General features: G+C 45.8%; 1 protein-coding gene across 1 annotated transcript in view; it reads left to right on the top strand.

Moving 5' to 3' along the window:
• The window catches only part of LOC310866841 (serine/threonine-protein kinase PAK 3), a 117,826-nt gene that overhangs the window by 27,156 nt on the left and 71,862 nt on the right, over nt 1-18,808 (top strand). Inside the window, exon 2 of the mRNA XM_083776596.1 lies at nt 15,902-16,095. Coding sequence (XP_083632722.1) covers nt 15,924-16,095 — 172 coding nt within the window. The 5' untranslated portion in view covers nt 15,902-15,923. The remainder of the gene's footprint in view (nt 1-15,901; nt 16,096-18,808) is intronic.

Here is an 18,808-nt window from a genome sequence, read left to right as displayed (position 1 = left end):
AATAAGGAGCTTTTGCACAAAATAATACCTGGACCTCTTTGGTGGGGACGTAACAACTACAAAGAAAGGTAAGAAAGCCTTTTAGTATGGAATTCTCCTTTAAATAATATGTAGGCTATATATGAGACATGGGGCAGCACAGAGGGGGGGTGGGGTGGGTGACTGACTGACAGGGGAAGGTGGGGGGGTTTTGTGAGGGACACCGCGATGGGCGGCGTGGGGGGGTCTCTGTGACACGTGGCACGGTTCCATCTCTGTCAAGATGTCACCTCTTTTAATGAGGCAGGCCAAGCGCATCAGAGAAAGGCAGAGAGACCCAGCAGCTAGGGCGAAAAGGGGGGGTTTGTAATAAATGAAGTGCCAGCCCGTGAACATATAAATCCAGGACAGGATCGATGGTTGCTCGTTTGTCCAGTCCCGTGATCACTGTTCTGCCTCCTAGTTCTGCCCCCCCCCTCCCCCAGCGCGTGTGTGTGTGTGTGTGTGTGTGCGCGCGCGTGGGTGTGCGTGCGTGTGCGTGCGTGTGCGTGCGTGCGCTCTCATTGTGTTGCTTCATTCAAAGCAACGCTTTAAAATCTGAAAATAAACAACGCTATCCATTCATGTCTGCATGAACAAACAGCGTTAGCTTTTTAACGATCCATTTATTTTCCCCTTCTTCTTTCTCTCAGGTTGAAAAAATATACATCATCACAACAGATTATTTTTGTTTTGTATACTGCAGGCTCCCTCCCTCCCTCCCTTCCCCCCCCCCCCTCCCTCCCGCCCGCCCTACTATCGCTTAAATCACAGGCGGGACATGAAGCCACTCTTATGTTAGGAGGTCATGGTGGAGGAAGCGCGTTTAGCTTTGGTCGGTTATGTTAGGAGGTCATGGTGGAGGAAGCGCGTTTAGCTTTGGTCGGTTGCAGAACTATAGGAGATGCTCGTCTCAGGATGGGCAGTTCTGTCTGTCTGTCTGTCTGTCTGTCTGTCTGTCTGGTAAATAGGTCAGTGTCTCTGTGCGAGTCAAGAATCACTCTTGCCGTCTGTCTGGGCTCCTCTCTCTCTCTCTCTCTCTCTCTCTCTCTGCGTCGGCCATCTTCAGCCGTCATCTCTGTCTCTCCACAGATACGAGGCTGGATGGATCCGCTGGCTGTTGAGGCCCTGATCCCAATATTTACGTAGTTAATCGCTTCTATACCAACACAACGTCTCCAGAGGTGATGCAGGCTCCCTTCACGTAATTCGACCTCCTTCGACCGATAGCAAGTTTTCTAAAAAGCTAGTGTGACAGCAGAGAGAGAGAGGGAGAGAGAGGGAGGGAGAGAGAGAGAGGGAGAGAGAGAGAGAGAGAGGGAGAGGGAGAGAGAGGGAGGGAGAGACAGAGAGAGAGGGAGGGAGAGACAGAGAGAGAGGGAGAGAGAGAGAGAGAGAGAGAGAGAGAGAGAGAGGGAGAGAGAGGGAGAGAGAGGGAGAGAGAGGGAGAGAGAGGGAGAGAGAGGGAGAGGGAGGGAGAGGGAGAGAGAGAGAGAGAGAGGGAGAGAACGGGGCACTCCCCTTCAAATAATAACTCGTTCCTTCCTGGAGGGTGTTTTATTATTTCTCTCAAAAAAACAGAATTAAGAGCATCGTTCCACATCCACGGACAAAACAACCTTTTCAGTATCCGCCAGACGATGCATTCATTCTCTGACTCCTGACCATATACGGCATTTCAAAACCAGCTGTTATTTGAAATGGGAGTCCTTTTGAGGAAAGGGGGATTATTTCCATTCGCGTTGCTTTTATCATGTCTCAAGGCTAAAGGGCGACTCTGTCGTTCTGCACCTATAGTGTTCTACTGTGGCATTTATTTTAGCTACTGTAGGTATAATATTATTTGCTTACAAGTGGCTTTTTCTTTTCTTATTTTTCATTTATTTTAAGAGCGAAGATTTGTGGGGACTTTTTCCTGCCTTTATTGATAGTATATACAGTATGTACAGTAGACAGGACATGGAAGAGAGAGAGAGAGGGGAGAGTGACATACACGCAGCAAAGGTCACCGGACGGTCAGGCTGCTTTGGAGGCCTATAAGTGCCCGGACCGCATAAAAAAATATCATTTTTTTATTGAATGTTTATGTTTTCACGTAAAGATGAATCGTAAATGTGTACAGATAAAGTGAGACAAACCAGAAAGGTATAAATCAACCCATTCTGAACGGGAACCCATTTTGGTGTTAGCATCATGTCGTGCTTTAGCTATTGAAAAATAGCAGATCTACAAGCTCGTAGCGCGCCACCGAGTGGCGCGATACGAGCTTGTAGGTCTGCTATTTTTTGAAAAATCGAAGAACGACTGACATTTTTAGAATCTGATCTCAGGTCAGAATGGGTTCATCAGACCAGTGTGTATGTCCAGTGGAAACCTCGTATGAATCTGATCTCAGGTCAGAATTGGTTAAAAGCACATCATGATGGTTTCTAATACCAGTAAGACGCCATAAGGCGCGAGAAGCGACCTCGCGCCCAGAGGGCGAGGTCGCTTGTGTGCACGCATCCGCCTCGTTGACAGCAGACTGCTGGGCGAGCGCTGGAGCTTTGGCATGGGGGGGGGGGGGGGGGGGGGGCAGATCAACATGGATTGAATTCTGCACTCACCATATAAGGAGCATGTCTTGAGTGTACAGGGTTTGATGGTTTAGGTTAATAGTGAGGGAGTATACGTAGTCGTACCCCCTGCCACTCATAGTGACTATACTGGCTTGGGCGGCTGGATGTAAAGGGCTTTGGGCTACTTTGTCTGGCACATAATATAGTTGACGGGTGAGTTCTCCCGTGTGGAATGGAATGGAATGGTGTGCGCTAAATGCATACATTGTAAATTGTAAATGAACTCTGGACGAGTACAGTATAAGTGTGAGGTTAACAGAAGCGTGGTGGCAGGCGGGCGGGCAGGCAGGCGTCTGCAGTGTCTTAATGGTGGAGACACAGGCTAAGATCTCAGACATCGCTGCTGCTGCAGTGTTTTTCCACATGAGGTGTTATATCATATCATTCTGTTTAGTGCAGCTCCACAGGCTGTGTAGTGGCTGTTCCTATAGGGCTGTCACCATTACACATGTAACACTCATTTTGCCGGGGAATTCTTCCAAAGATAATGGCGCTAGAGGGCCAGCCGATGACTCTGAAATGCCCCGCCTTCCATTATACCCTCTCCAAAACCAGGGAGGCATAATCTTCCGTTCTTACCTCACGCTGATTCGTCTAAAAGTCTCTCTAGTTAATATTCCAAACGAGATGCTTCCTGAAGTCAGAAATGAAGACGGAACATTGCCCTTTTGGTAAAGATCACGGAGATCCCTAGATTTAGAGTTACGAGCCATTCTAATCAGACCGCAGACAAGGAAGTGAACGGCAGCGCGCATGTGCCAAACACAACGAGTGCGCTGAAGAAGGAAAGACCAACCAAAGAAATTAATTTAAAAAAAAATCGTTTACGGAACGTTGCAATCTGTATTTCTGTTTCCTTTGTAGGCTTCGTAATCACAAATTGCACAGGGCAGGTATGACAACTTAAAATATATATACAAATAAACCACTTGCACATTTAATACTTTTAAATATTTATTTTCTTTCCAAAGAAAATTACAACATTGCGGAAATAGTTGGTCTGCTATTTCTGTTATTTTAACATTTTAATAAAAAATGTATGGCAAATATCTTTTCTACATGGAAACAATCGACGATCATGCAAAAGATGATTACCTCATAACTGCAATTATGTAATGTTTGACAGGCCTCACTGTTACCGTAATGTACAGTATCATGTTGGTACCATTTAGACCTGAGGACGATTCTACAAATGCCTTCTAAATCCTGACAGTTTTCTGAAAAACCTCATGTTTCTATGCCTATGTCGTTCTCAAACATTTTCATGTCAAGGACCCCCAGAATTATCTGTATTTGGCTGCCGACCCCCATCTGAAAATAAGTTGTTCCAGGGACCCCCCCCCCCCAGAAGCAAAGATTTGAGTTAAAAACGTTCAATATGCATTCAAAGATTTGCACTACAATTTCACGATCTTTCTAAAATAGCAGATATACAAGCTCATAGCTACGAGGGGCCCAGTCCACTTGCAACTTGACTTCACGGCCACCCCAGTGGATTTAGGTTAAAAAACGTCTCTCTTAGTGAAATGCTTCCTCTAACGAGGACCTGAATGCCTGTTCTGTACCGTATATGGATATTAAGGACCCAGATAGGCAGTGTGACTCATGCTGCAATGGAGGCCAGATACCGTAGATACAGTAGAGTTTAATGAGCGAGGGAGAGAGGTGGTTGTATATGTGTGAGTCTCCCTGGACACCCTGTCAGGCACCTCATTGATTTCATCCTCCTGCGTTGGCTGCATGCGTGGGCCTGCTTTAGTGAGGTCACATGTCCAGCCTGGGTCATGAGCTGTGTGGACGTGCACACACAGTCATCAAAGTAGACAAGTTGGAGAACCACTGTCATCCTATATTAAACAGCATCCTCCTTGCAACTAGACGCCTGCCTTCATACATAGCAACCGTACTATATGGCATATTTTGACTTTTTGCTCCATGAGATTGGTACAATGCGAGGGATCTCACACACACGGTCTGTTAAATTAATTTAATAACAATGAACTCGTTTTGATAGCGAAGGTATTTGTGAGTTATCTGACTGAACTCATTTATAGCTAAAGTATTTGTGAGTTATCTGACTGAACTCATTTATAGCTAAAGTATTTGTGAGTTATCTGACTGAACTCATTTTATTTAATAGCTAAATTATTCAGTTGTCGTCCACAAACGGATTAACCACGAGCCTAAAGCTGAATTTGTTTCCAAAATTATCCCCATGTGGCTCAAAATATGGGTTGCTAACCCATTCTGACCGGGCACCCATTTTGGTGTCAGCATCATGTTATGCTTTAGCTATTTAAAAATAGCAGTTCTACAAGCTCATATCGCGCCACCGAGTGGCGCGATACGAGCTTGTAGGTCTGCTATTTTTGAAAAAAATCGAAGAACGACTGACATTTTTAGAATCTGATCTCAGGTCAGAATGGGTTCATCAGACCAGTGTGTGTCCGGCGGAAACCTCGTATGAATCTGATCTCAGGTCAGAATGGGCTAAGAGATCATAATTAACAAGTAATTAATAAGTAAGATGCAAGAATGTGAGTGATTCAGATCATTGCATCCTTTTTATTTTATCACAAAAAGCCGGACTGTGTTACTTTGTTACTTTGCTATGTCAGTGAATTTGGTGAACATGCAGCCAAAAAGCAAAAGCTTTCTTTCCTGTGCCATCTCACCCTGCATGTGGTACACGAGTTACATTTTTTTCCTCGTCTCTTAGCCAATGAAGGCCAACCAACCTTTTCATACAACCTATCTTGTGAGTCCTCTGTCTGTCACACACAGCCACTGACGATGACAATGACATGACATTCTGTGGTCAACAAACACCTGTCCTTGGACTGCTGCCAGCCAAACCGGTCCTCAACGACAACAACGACCACTCCCTTATCCTGACAATGATTTAATTCCAGAGCACGTTAAATCACTCTGGATATAAGAGTGTTTGCTGAATGCCTAAATAGTGCAATACATATTAGGGCAATAATTAAAGCAACTAGTCGACTATTCAACTAGTCGACTAGTAAATCCACTAGTCGACCTTGTTGGTACTAGTTGACTATAGTTGATAAGAAGAAAAAATATTTTTTTTTCCCCACCCGATTTTGTAGGCCTCAAGATCAGGTAGATTATATAGTCACCAATAATGTACACAATTTTTTAATTTTAATTTATTGAACCCATTCTGAACGGGAACCCATTTTGGTGTTAGCATCATGTTATGCTTTAGCTATTGAAAAATAGCAGATCTACAGGTCTGTAGGTCTGCTATTTTTTTTAAATCGAAGAACGACTGAATATTTTTTAGAATCTGATCTCAGGTCAGAATGGGTTAATCGGACCAGTGTGTGTCCAGTGGAAACCTCGTATGAATCTGATCTCAGGTCAGAATGGGTTATAAACAAACAAAAAAAACTGTTTTTTTTATTTTCTTATTTTTTTACACAACTAGTCGACTATACTAAACTAGGCAACTAGTCAACTAGTACAAATGACTAGAAATGAATGCCCTAGTTAGTACATATACTGTTTACTGTTACATTGTCTTGCCAGAGCTAACTGTTAATAACATGCACAGGCAAGAATTCAGAGTCAAGAGTTGTGCATATGTTTTGTTTAAGCAAATCATTGTAAGCATAGTGTGTACATTGTTCATGTGCTCCAGTGCTGTTGGCAGTGGTGTGTTTTTGCATGTCTTTATCTTTAGTCGGCATGGCATGTGACGTGATGATGTCATTAACCCATTATAACCGGGAAAGCATCCATTTTAGATTTGAGCTAAGAAAACATCTTCAGAAAACACTGAGGAACGGTATACGTGGTTCTCAAAAATGGCATACATACAAGCTCACTTCGTGCCGCACTGTGAGCTTGAACGTCTGCTATTTTTTTTTTTTTTTTTAAGAAAAGACATCTAGAAAGTGTTTTGAATAATTTAGAACTTTTTAACACACATCTTCACTTCACATTTTCAGATGGGGGGTCTGCAGCCAAACATGTCCTTTTGCACAAACAAGTTTGAGAACTGCTGATTTAGAAGACATTTGTATAGAATCGGCCTCAGGTTTTCTTTTGATTGGTTAAATCTCTTGGTACGTGATGGAAACCTCTCGGTAGTACGACCCGTCAGTGTTCACTCTCCTCTTGACAGAACTTGGGTAGTTTATGGTGAGTCATTGTCCCTGGGGTGGTAGTTTATGCTGAGTCATGGTCCCTGGGGTGGTAGTTTATGGTGAGTCATGGTCCCTGGGGTGGTAGTTTATGGTGGTGAGTCATTGTCCCTGGGGTGGTAGTTCATGGTGAGTCATTCTCCCTGGGGTGGTAGTTTATGCTGAGTCATGGTCCCTGGGGTGGTAGTTTATGGTGAGTCATTGTCCCTGGGGTGGTAGTTTATGCTGAGTCATGGTCCCTGGGGTGGTAGTTCATGGTGAGTCATTCTCCCTGGGGTGGTAGTTTATGGTGAGTCATGGTCCCTGGGGTGGTAGTTTATGCTGAGTCATGGTCCCTGGGGTGGTAGTTTATGGTGAGTCATGGTCCCTGGGGTGGTAGTTTATGCTGAGTCATGGTCCCTGGGGTGGTAGTTTATGGTGAGTCATGGTCCCTGGGGTGGTAGTTTATGGTGAGTCATTCTCCCTGGGGTGGCTGGGCTTTGCAGAGTGACTCCAAAAAATGTCAATGCAAGTTATTTGAGTATAGCTGCGGAATAGAGGCCTGCCCGTCCTTAGGTGTTTGGTGTGTGTGTGTGTGTGTGTGTGTGTGTGTTGATGTGCTCAGCCAAGTCAGCCAACCTTCTGGGAAAATAATATAATTACAATAAAACGGGTTAGAAACAAAATCAGCGGTCCAGTCACCTTGGCTGGTAATCCAGTCTGGCATTTCCTGTCAGCCATATCTAACCCTCCATAAAAAAATATAAAATAAAGGCGAAAGCCACAACCCCCCCCAATAAAATGTTGAGTCAAGAGGTGCGGTCCAGATTGTCTGTCTGGCTTTCATTTTTATAGCTAGCTAACTCATCACCAGTGAAAGGGAAATGTTTTGGGAGGGCCATGCGGTTCCTTAATCATCATAACTTTATGCTCCATCATTTTATGACCCCATCCTTCATGGGGACACAGCAGCTTGTTGAAAAGGGCAGTTTTTATTATCTTAAACCTAGTGAAGCTCACCACACACCGGCTGCGTCCCCCGTGCGTCGCCGCGGGGCGGACACAGCCGCCTCCATTATTTTCAATGAACATATCGCACACCGGCTGCGTCCGACGCGCGCTGGCGCGCGGTCACGCCTCGCCTGCCGCGCCGATGCACCGCTGTTCTATTTTCCAGGCGTTGCCGCGCGGCCTCCACCCGGATATCCGTGGGCGTGGCAATGGAATATAGTCAACAAAACTCCCCAGCCGCGTCCTGTTGGTGTTGCCGTGCGGCTATGGCGCGCGGCAATACTGTACCGCGGCGGTACGCGCGGCGGTACGCGCGGCGGTCGCAGACGGTGTGTGTCGGGCTTAAGTAGCCTTTTGCCGAGCCATGAGGCCCATAGGGCAGGAGCCTATCTCCTGTTTCTGTAGCGTGAGGCAGCTTGATGTACAAGTACACCCCCTGGACATGACGCTAGTATGTCGCAGGGACTTACCCCCAATCCAACCCTTGATGCTGAGTGTCAAGCAGGGAGGCACTGGGTCCCATTTTTGTGAGTCTTTGGTGTGACCCGGCCGGGGATCGAACCCCAACCTCCCAGTCTCAGGGCGGACACTCTAACCACAAGGCCACTGAGCTGGTTAATCTTAATCTTAAACCTGGGCCTTCCCTATCCTAATCTGGGCATGTTCTAATGGACGAATGTTTTCCTGGCGAAGAGATTTGGAGTAGGAGGGAGGGGGTAATGAAAGGCCCAAATTATATACTCGTAGACCCCTCGGGGACACCTGTGGACAAAGCATATAAGGTTTACGTGGTTAAAATGAGACGCCTTACGCAGTTTTCGCATAAGAGAGAGAGAGAGAGAGAGAGAGAGAGTGTGGTCTTTGTTCTGTATAAATGTAGGACAGGTCTCCCCGCTCTGAGAGGTTGTTTCTGGGACTTTTAGCTGCTCCGTGCGTCACGTGTCGGGTTGGGCCCTCGGGGCGAGGCAGAGGAAGAACAAGAATGGGAATGGACGGCTGTAGTGGGACGGCAGGGAGAGAGAGAGGAGACGAGTGAGTGGCGATGGGGGTCAGTGCACATCTAGGCTGAGAGTCTCTCTCGTCTCGACACAGGCACGGAACCTCCATCCAAATGTATTTTCGTCTGGCGCGTGCAGAGGAGTTACCTTAAATCACTGCTGGTTCGCAAAAATAAATAAAAATGGGTCAGGGACACATTATGGGTACCTTTTAATCCTTTTGTTTCATACATTTAGTTTTTAATTATCATTGTTACAAAATATTATTCACGAATTAAACATATTATTTGACAGTATTTTCATGAAGAAATAAAAATCAAAAATGAGGAAAAAAAAAGATTAAATCTTGTTTGAAATTACCAAACCTGCCTAGCGATGATGATGATGTCACTGGTTTAGGCAGGTTTCTGAGACAGAGTGAATAGACAGAAAGCCACCATATAATGGACAGTAGACCATAGAGTATATATGAATAGAGAAGACACCCGAGTTCTCCTCCCATCCACTTGCATTAAGTTGCTCAAAAGCGCATGAGGCGATTTCACTCCTCCTTCCGTGTAGGAACAGAGTGCATTCTGGGATGGATTGGCCTCAAACACATGAACGCGCTGCCGTTGTACGTGCGCGAACGCGCACGAACGCGAACGAGCGTGCTGCCGTCGTGAACGTGCACAATGATGATAGTCAACGGACCAGCGCGTTCATGTGTTTGGGCCCACGCTGCAATACCTTCATTCGGCCACTGTCCATTTCGCCTCAGGGTTTCCTCTGGGTGCCTTCTCTATTCATATATACTCTAAGCAGTAGACCAATTCTATAAATGCTTCCTAGCACCCGTTAAAGGTATCAAATATCAGTTTTATTTTTTAGTGATAATCCTCCCTACTATAGAGTGTGCTGACCATATAAGGAGTTCCATCCTCGGCCCCGGTTCACCCCTGGGGTCAAAAAAGCGAATGGGTTTCGTTTTTGGCTAGAGGGCCCCATCCTTCATCCAATAGGGTGTAGAGATCGAGGGGCCTTCCTCCAATCATGATCGAGCGGAGGCGGGGCCTCGGTGTGTGTGTGCTGTTGGCCTGTAGAGCGCGTGTGCATGTGCACGTTGTGCACATCTTGTTACCGGGGCGGATCAGGGTTTATTCCCGATAGGACGACCCGTTGTGGTTAACAGAGAGGCTGAGGTGAACGTTTCATATCCGTCTCCCGACGGTCGTCAGCGTCTCGTTGCCGTTTCACAGCTTCACAGAGAGACCGCGGGACGTCGATACGCTCCGCCGTGAAGCGTCAGGCATGTTGTTAGCCTGCGGCCCGATAACCCACGCAGCTGTGACAAAATGCCCTGTCATTTCTCCACTCCTCCTCCTCCTCCGCGACCTTTGGATTCAGGTGTTTTCAGAGGCGAGTCTGATTTGCAGCACCTTGTATCTCAGTTATAAGCCACAGCACGTCAGTTAAAGCATCCATGCATGCATGCAGGCTCTACAGCATTGGTGCTCAAAGTGGGGTCCGGGGACCCCTAGGGGGACTTGAGGGAGTTCCAGGGGGTCCCTATAGCTAAATGATAGTTAGAAACCAAATGGACCCTGAAATTGACATTTCTGGAACATTTTGTATTTCGTTTATTCTGAAACTGTTTATTATTATTTTTTTAGTTTAACTTATTCTTTAAGTTCATTTAGTTTTTGAGTGGTGCAACCACTCCCTCACGGAGCTATGTGTGTGGCTGGCTGGGTCTGAGCACAAAAAAAGCATGGTTCTTTTTCACCACCTGTGCGCAACCTAACACACACATTTTTTTTTTATCCTTTAAAAACAATCAGCGAGGGTTTGTTTAATGCAGGAACAAAACTTCTACTAAAACAAACTATCTGCCATGACCCGGGGCCAGGCCATGAGCCAGAGCTGTCAGGCTGCAGCAGACCTGGGGCCAGGCCAGGCCAGGCCAGGCCAGAGTGGGGACAGTTTGAGATAACTAGCAGCATTGGCTGTCAGGCTGCAGCAGACCTGGGGCCAGGCCAGGCCAGGCCAGGGCAGAGTGGGGACAGTTTGAGATAACTAGCAGCATTGGCTGTCAGGCTGCAGCAGACCTGGGGCCAGGCCAGGCCAGGCCAGGGCAGAGTGGGGACAGTTTGAGATAACTAGCAGCATTGGCTGTCAGGCTGCAGCAGACTCGGGCCAGGCCATGAGCCAGAGCGGGGGCAGCTTCATCCTATCAATTATTCCCAGGACAGACACGGAGTACTAGCCCATTTAGACCTGACGACCATTCTACAAATGTCTGCTAAACAGTTTCTGAAAAAAACTCCATGTTTCAGTGGTTCTCAAAACATTTTCATGTCAAGGGACCCCTAGAATTATTTGTATATATTGGCCCCCGCCCGGACCCCAATCTCAAGATATGTTGTTCCAGGGGCACCTCACCAGAAACAAAGATTTGAGTTAAAAAAAACGTTCGCTCTGAAAGAATATATATTCAAAGATTTGCGCCACATTTTAATAGGAGACCTTGTAGAGCTTGTAGATCTGCTATTTTTCAATAGCTAAAGTGTAACAAAAAGGCTTAAAAAAAACACCCAAAGGCGTTCCCCGTCCAGAATGGACTAGACGCTGCTTGTTATGCACAGAGCACTGTTTGATGTGCCCTGTGATCTCTCTCATGTTACGCCTCGTCCTCCCAGCGGACCAGCCTTTTCCACGTTCATTTGGCACACGGTCAGTACGGTGCTGGAAGAAGAACAATGTAGACATAATACTCTGTTACAAGTAGAAGTCCTGTGTTCAGAATTAGACTTGGGGGAAAAGTATGAAAGTGCTGGCATCAAAATAAAGCACCAATGTATGTATGGACCCCCAACAAGCTTTTTTTTTCTCCCCTGGACAGTATAGTCTCCCGACATAAAAACAAACAACTCGATCTACAAGCTCATGATGCATTAACTTGTGATAGCCTGGCCTGGGGACAGACGGTACTTTCCTCCTTACTGGCGCTGAAAACGTTTCTCTCAGCTCAATCTTTATTGCGTTCTTAATGCGGGCCAACAAGCAGTCGTCTTCATAAATTGCCAACAGATTTGTATTCCTTTAAGTCGGGTTGCATTTTCTCTTGGAGAAAGCATTGGTCTGAGACTGTTGTGCCATTTCACCGATTTGCTTCGCCAGCCAAAAGCAGAATATTCAGTGTGAGCTATAGGGTTGCTTCTCATCTATGGAGTTGGAGTCCAGTAGCTCTGGCTATATACAGTAGCTCTGCATGGCTTCCTTCCCTGACGTTTATTACTTACCATAATGGGCTCTTCTTATGCACACAGAATAACTCTTCCTATAGTTCCGGGCCCGCTTCCCTATACATTCTTCACAGGTGTTACCGTTTAGTGTGCAGTATGGGTTCTCAACCTTTTTTTAATTTCTTGGAGCCTCATAACTCTTGAGAGTGTATATTTGTACACTCTCAGAGTCACACACCCGTACTGTACGTACAAGGCCATTTTGGAACCCACTCAAGGACACACACCCGTACGTACAAGGCCATTTTGGAACCCACTCAAGGACACACACCCGTACGTACAAGGCCATTTTGGAACCCACTCAAGGACACACACCCGTACGTACAAGGCCATTTTGGAACCCACTCAAGGACACACACCCGTACGTACAAGGCCATTTTGGAACCCACTCAAGGACACACACCCGTACGTACAAGGCCATTTTGGAACCCACTCAAGGACACACACCCGTACGTACAAGGCCATTTTGGAACCCACTCAAGGACACACACCCGTACGTACAAGGCCATTTTGGAACCCACTCAAGGACACACACCCGTACGTACAAGGCCATTTTGGAACCCACTCAAGGACACACACCCGTACGTACAAGGCCATTTTGGAACCCACTCAAGGACACACACCCGTACGTACAAGGCCATTTTGGAACCCACTCAAGGACACACACCCGTACGTACAAGGCCATTTTGGAACCCACTCAAGGACACACACCCGTACGTACAAGGCCATTTTGGAACCCACTCAAGGACACACACCCGTACGTACAAGGCCATTTTGGAACCCACTCAAGGACACACACCCGTACGTACAAGGCCATTTTGGAACCCACTCAAGGACACACACCCGTACGTACAAGGCCATTTTGGAACCCACTCAAGGACACTTTGAGAACAACTGGTTCCAGTGAGCCAACACGCGACAATAGCAGCACCCTGACTCTGTTTTACCACAATGGAACAACAGAGCCTTCATTAGTATCGGTGATAACACCTGTGAAGGAAGCAGGGAAGGGGCCAAAGTTCTTCCAAAATGGCGTGTGTGCATATATAGAGCCCATTGTTGAATAAAATGTAGACCGTGTTGTACAGGGTTCCCCAATAGGCGGCCCGCAGGCCATTTGTTTTTGTTGGGGGGTCCCAGATATAAATGGCATTAAATGGGGGTCAGTAGCCATGTCAAACTGGGCATCCTTGAGGGAATTTAATTGGGGAACCCTGGTGTAGTACATCGGTATGCAATATAACTATAGAACAATTCCCTCGTGGTTGTAGCTGGTCTGTACCTGCATTCTATTGAGTGGTGGTGGGTTGTGGGACTACTCACTAGTGGTTGAGAAGTGCTACTGCATGCATGTCAAAAGTTAAACACAACACAGTAGATCCTGCCATACAAACTGGCTTCATGTGTACTGTATTGTTGGCTCAGCAGCTGAAATATCAGCACTATGTTGGCTATTTTGTTTTATTTTCGGCGCTGGCCTAAAGGTTAGAGGAGCAGTATCAGACTGTGGTTGCACTGGTCAGCTCCCAGTATAACAGTATCAGACTGTGGTTGCACTGGTCAGCTCCCAGTACAACAGTATCAGACTGTGGTTGTAATGGTCAGCTCCCAGTATAACAGTATCAGACTGTGGTTGCACTGGTCAGCTCCCAGTACGACAGTATCAGACTGTGGTTGTACTGGTCAGCTCCCAGTATAACAGTATCAGACTGTGGTTGCACTGGTCAGCTCCCAGTACGACAGTATCGGACTGTGGTTGTACTGGTCAGCTCCCAGTATAACAGTATCAGACTGTGGTTGCACTGGTCAGCTCCCAGTACGACAGTATCAGACTGTGGTTGTACTGGTCAGCTCCCAGTATAACAGTATCAGACTCTGGTTGTACTGGTCAGCTCCCAGTACCACAGTATCAGACTGTGGTTGTACTGGTCAGCTCCCAGTACAACAGTATCAGACTGTGGTTGCACTGGTCAGCTCCCAGTACGACAGTATCGGACTGTGGTTGTACTGGTCAGCTCCCAGTATAACAGTATCAGACTGTGGTTGCACTGGTCAGCTCCCAGTATAACAGTATCAGACTGTGGTTGCACTGGTCAGCTCCCAGTACAACAGTATCAGACTGTGGTTGTACTGGTCAGCTCCCAGTATAACAGTATCAGACTGTGGTTGTACTGGTCAGCTCCCAGTATAACAGTATCAGACTGTGGTTGCACTGGTCAGCTCCCAGTATAACAGTATCAGACTGTGGTTGCACTGGTCAGCTCCCAGTATAACAGTATCAGACTGTGCGGTTGCACTGGTCAGCTCCCAGTACAACAGTATCAGACTGTGCGGTTGCACTGGTCAGCTCCCAGTACGACAGTATCAGACTGTGCGGTTGCACTGGTCAGCTCCCAGTACGACAGTATCAGACTGTGGTTGTACTGGTCAGCTCCCAGGTTTTAATGTGTGTTTGTTTGTGTAACAGACAGTGGTTTGTGTTCGAGATTTCTTTGCAGGTTATACCATAATTATCTTCTGCACACACACGATTTAATTACATGATTATCTTGACACTGACTTATGACACTATGGCCCGTTAGGAGTCCACTAGCACTAGTGGTGCTCAAACATTGTCTTTTTCAAGGACCAAATGTGAACTCTCTCAGAGTTACAGACCTGTTATGGTCATTCAGGGCTGTAGCTCTTAACCCATTTAGACCTGGGAGCAGATTCTACAAAATGTGATTGATTGAAATATTTATTAACAGTTCCGATAGCTGGAACAAAACATGGTGAAGCAGCATTCCACCATTATGCACCACAAACCTGGAATAACATTCCAGGTTACATTAGAAAATCCCCAACCATAGCCGTTTTTAAGTCAAATTTAAAAACGTATTTATTTAACTTTGCATATCCCAATTAACTGTGTTTCTATTAAAGGTGGGAGTATCTGTTGTAATGTAATTGTATCTATTATAATCTGTATTCCTTTTAAAGTGCACTGTTGCACTCTGTATTTGTTTTTATTCTGTAAAGCACTTTGAATTGCCTTGAGTATGAAAGGTGCTATATAAATAAAATTGCCTTGCCTTGACTTTGAAAATAGTTTTCTGAAATATATATTAGTGGTGCTCACACTATTTCATGCTGCGGACCCCCCCATCTGAAAATATGTAGTTCCGTGGACCACCTCAGAAGCAGTTTGCTCTGAAATAATATATATTCAACGATTTTCACGATTCTTACAAAAATAGCAGATCTACTATAGTAGCGCGGCACTCTGTCCCGCTCTATGAGCTTGTAGATTTGTAGCTTCTATTTTTCAATAGGGTTTGTGTGTTTCTGGTAATATTATTGTCCGAGCTCATGTATGTCGGTGGCAAAAAAATGCAATGTTTACAGAAATGTCCACAAGTCCAGCATGGCCAGCACGACCCATGCACATACCGCTTGAAGCAGGGCGGCATGTGAGAGATTTCCACTGGTAATAATGACATAGACTAAAACTATGCTTTCTATAGACGCAGCTGCAGGACATGAGACTAATTAATTAGAGCGACAGAGACAGAGAGGAGGAGGAGTGTGTGTGTGTGTGTGTGTGTGTGTGTGTGTGTGTGTGTGTGTGTGTGTGTGTGTGTGTGTGTGTGTGTGTACACATGTGTGCGTCAATTTAACAAAGGTGCAGACGATCAGAAATCAGCAGAGAGTGAGCGACGTTTGCGCTACTGAAGTGGACTCGGCCCCAGTCTTGGGTTTCTGAGGCTAATAATGACAGGACCTGACAAAACACAAACAGCGGTTTTAAACCTGTCTCTCTCTCTCTCTTCTGCCCCCTTCAGGACACAGTGAGTGGCGTTAAACATGTCTGATAGTGTGGATAGTGAAGAGAAACCTCCGGCGCCGCCCCTGAGAATGAACAGCAGCTCCCGAGACTCTCTGTCAGTGAACCACGCCACCAAACCGCTCCCAATGGCTCCCGAGGAGAAGAACAAGAAGGCCCGCCTGCGCTCCATCTTCCCTGGGGGAGACAAGAGTGAGTATACCCCCCCCCCATTTGAAAACATATGCCAAGGACCCCCATGAGAGAAGATTCTTTGCAGCTCTAGTCGCAGTGATTTTTCCACCATTTTCATTTCAAGGGCCCCCGCGGTTTGACCTGAAGGCTGTGGTCCCCCATAGTGCCCCCGCGGTTTGACCTGAAGGCTGTGCTCCCCCATAGAGCGTCGCAGTCCCGCCCCCTTTCATGACGACGCCAGGCCCAGGAAATGAATCCCAATGCATTTTCCCCATATACATTTCAAAAAGTATTTATTTAATAAAGACCTTTTAAGCGTTGTACGAAGCCAACTCGAGTCGTGACAAATCATGACAACAAACTAGGGCTGACCCAAAAAAATCGATTAATCGATGTTCAATCGATACGCACGGGAATCGATTTTTAAATTTTGAATCGAATAGTCATTAAAAAAAAAGCGGCCGCTTTTGGTCCGCGAGACGGCCCCATTTGGTCCGCGAGCCATGCTCGCGCCTCGCAGCACCGCAACGCCTCCTCCCCTCTCCCCCTCACTACTCGTGGTAACAACAAGGAAGTCAACACAGCAGCCTGCAGTCATGCCGCCACAAAATAAATCTAAAGTGTGGTTGCATTTTAGAATATGCAAGGAGAACAAAGAACAAGTGGTGTACAGTGTCAACTATGTGACAAGAAATTGGCGTATCACATACGGGATGGCCCAAGTGGGGCGAAAAATCTGCAGCGAAATTTCACGTGTGGGACAGGGGAAAAAGCCCCTAACCTCCTGGGCTCCGAGTGACTTCCAGGCGCGCTAATTTGAGCCGCGGTCATCCACACTTTTCTACCCCAAGAAAGAGCCTCGTCGGAAGGTTCTGAGAGCCCCCCGTTGGGTTTCGAAGCGTCGACGATCGAAACAAATTTATATCGAAGCTTCGATCATCAAAAACGTAATCGAAGGTCAGCCTATTTTGGACAAGACAAATGATTACAATGAAGAAAAACAACAAAAAATGTGTTGTATGCCATATTTTTCTTCTTTATAATTATTTGTTTGGCCCAAAATATTGTGTTTATTGTCATGATTTGTCACAACTCGAGTTGGCTTTGTCCGCAGCGTAAACGTCTTTAAATAAATACTTTCTGAAAAGTCTGTGAGGAAAATGAACTGGGAATTATTTTCCTGGTCTCTCGAGGGGGCGGGACTGCCACGCTCCATTTAATGGCATTGATGTCTCTGGGACCCCAATGTATATTGTATAGGGCCAGAGCGTAGGGAGGAGTTTCGCTCAGAACGGGTTATTCTGGTTGCCATTTTCCTGCCTACCAGTAGGCTAGTAGGCTATAGTAGTAGGCTGTTATAGGCTCACTGTGGAGACATAATACCATTGTAGATACTCGTCACTCTCGTGGTGTTTGTCCCCGTCTCCCTGGTTCCGTAAGGATATGTCCACATGTCTTCTCGTCAAGTAAGATGTAAACATTGAGAACTGTTTTGACGTGAGGGGAGGGGAGGCGGCTATCAGATCAGAACATGGAAACATTTTCTAACGGCGAATAATAGTCAAAGATAGGAGAGATGGAAGATGGTGTACTGCAGTGACAGTGTCACTGACAAGCAAACTTACGAACTACAGACTGGCAGCCTAGCCTAGCATCCTACTAGCCTACATGTACTATATTCGGCAGCAAGATGGCTCCCAAATAAGCCAAAATCCGAACGCGTCACTACGCCCTCCCCCTATAATCAAAGTTAATTTAACTCTGAGAGAGACCCTAACGGGTCCATTGGGTTAGTCTCTCTCTCTCTCTCTCTCTCTCTCTCTCTCTCTCTCTCTCTCTCTCTCTCTCTCTCTCTCTCGATAAAGATGAGAGCAAACGGCTCAGATCCTTTGCTTCATGAGCACAAAGAGCCTAATATCTGCTCCCTGGTCAAGGGGGGAATTCTCCTTTTAGGCTAGTGGTTAAAATATGTTATCTTTGAACACGACGTCTGTGACTTTTGAAGCGTGAATGTAATTGCCAGCCAGATCAACGTAATGTTATAGGCTATAAAAAGAATTAAACAAACACGCCATTGTTGCATTAGCTTAACGTCAACGCCATGAATAATTACTTGTGCTTCAAGTCAGGAGGAACTGTGAATTACAACTAGTTCTCTTTCCCCATCTCTTTACTTGTAATCTTCAAAAGGCCAGTTGTCGTTCATTCATAACCTCATTATTATGTCCAAAAACTGTTAGGCTACTTTTTCAGGATTTTAAATTCAAAAGCAGCAAAAAATAGCAGATCGACGGGCTCAAAACGCTTCGCTTTTTGCACTGCCTTTCGAGCTTGTAGATCTGCTATTTTGGTTACTGTTGTGTGACGCTGTACAGTTCAAGTACACACAAAACAAAGATGGTAAATGGTGGAGATGGGAGGTTTCTGCCCGACAACAACGATATCGGAGATGGGCAGTATTTGAAATACATGTATTTGAAATACATGTATTTGAAATACATGTATTTGAAATACTTTTTTGTATTTTGTAATTTGTATTTCGCTGGGATGGAAGAAATGAGATGTATTTTGTATTTAGATACATTTTTTGACCCAGTATTTGTATTTTGTATCAAAATACATTTTCAATGTATTTTGCCCATCAGAGATTGGCAGTATTTGAAATACATGTATTTGAAATACGTATTTGAAATACTTTTTTGTATTTTGTAATTTGTATTTTGCTGGGATG

Source organism: Protomyctophum parallelum, assembly GCF_964188405.1.
Source record: "Protomyctophum parallelum genome assembly, chromosome: 1".
In the NCBI taxonomy this organism is placed as follows: Eukaryota; Metazoa; Chordata; class Actinopteri; order Myctophiformes; family Myctophidae; genus Protomyctophum; species Protomyctophum parallelum.
Note: the sequence above shows the minus strand (reverse complement) of the source record. Positions and strands in the feature narration are given on the sequence as shown.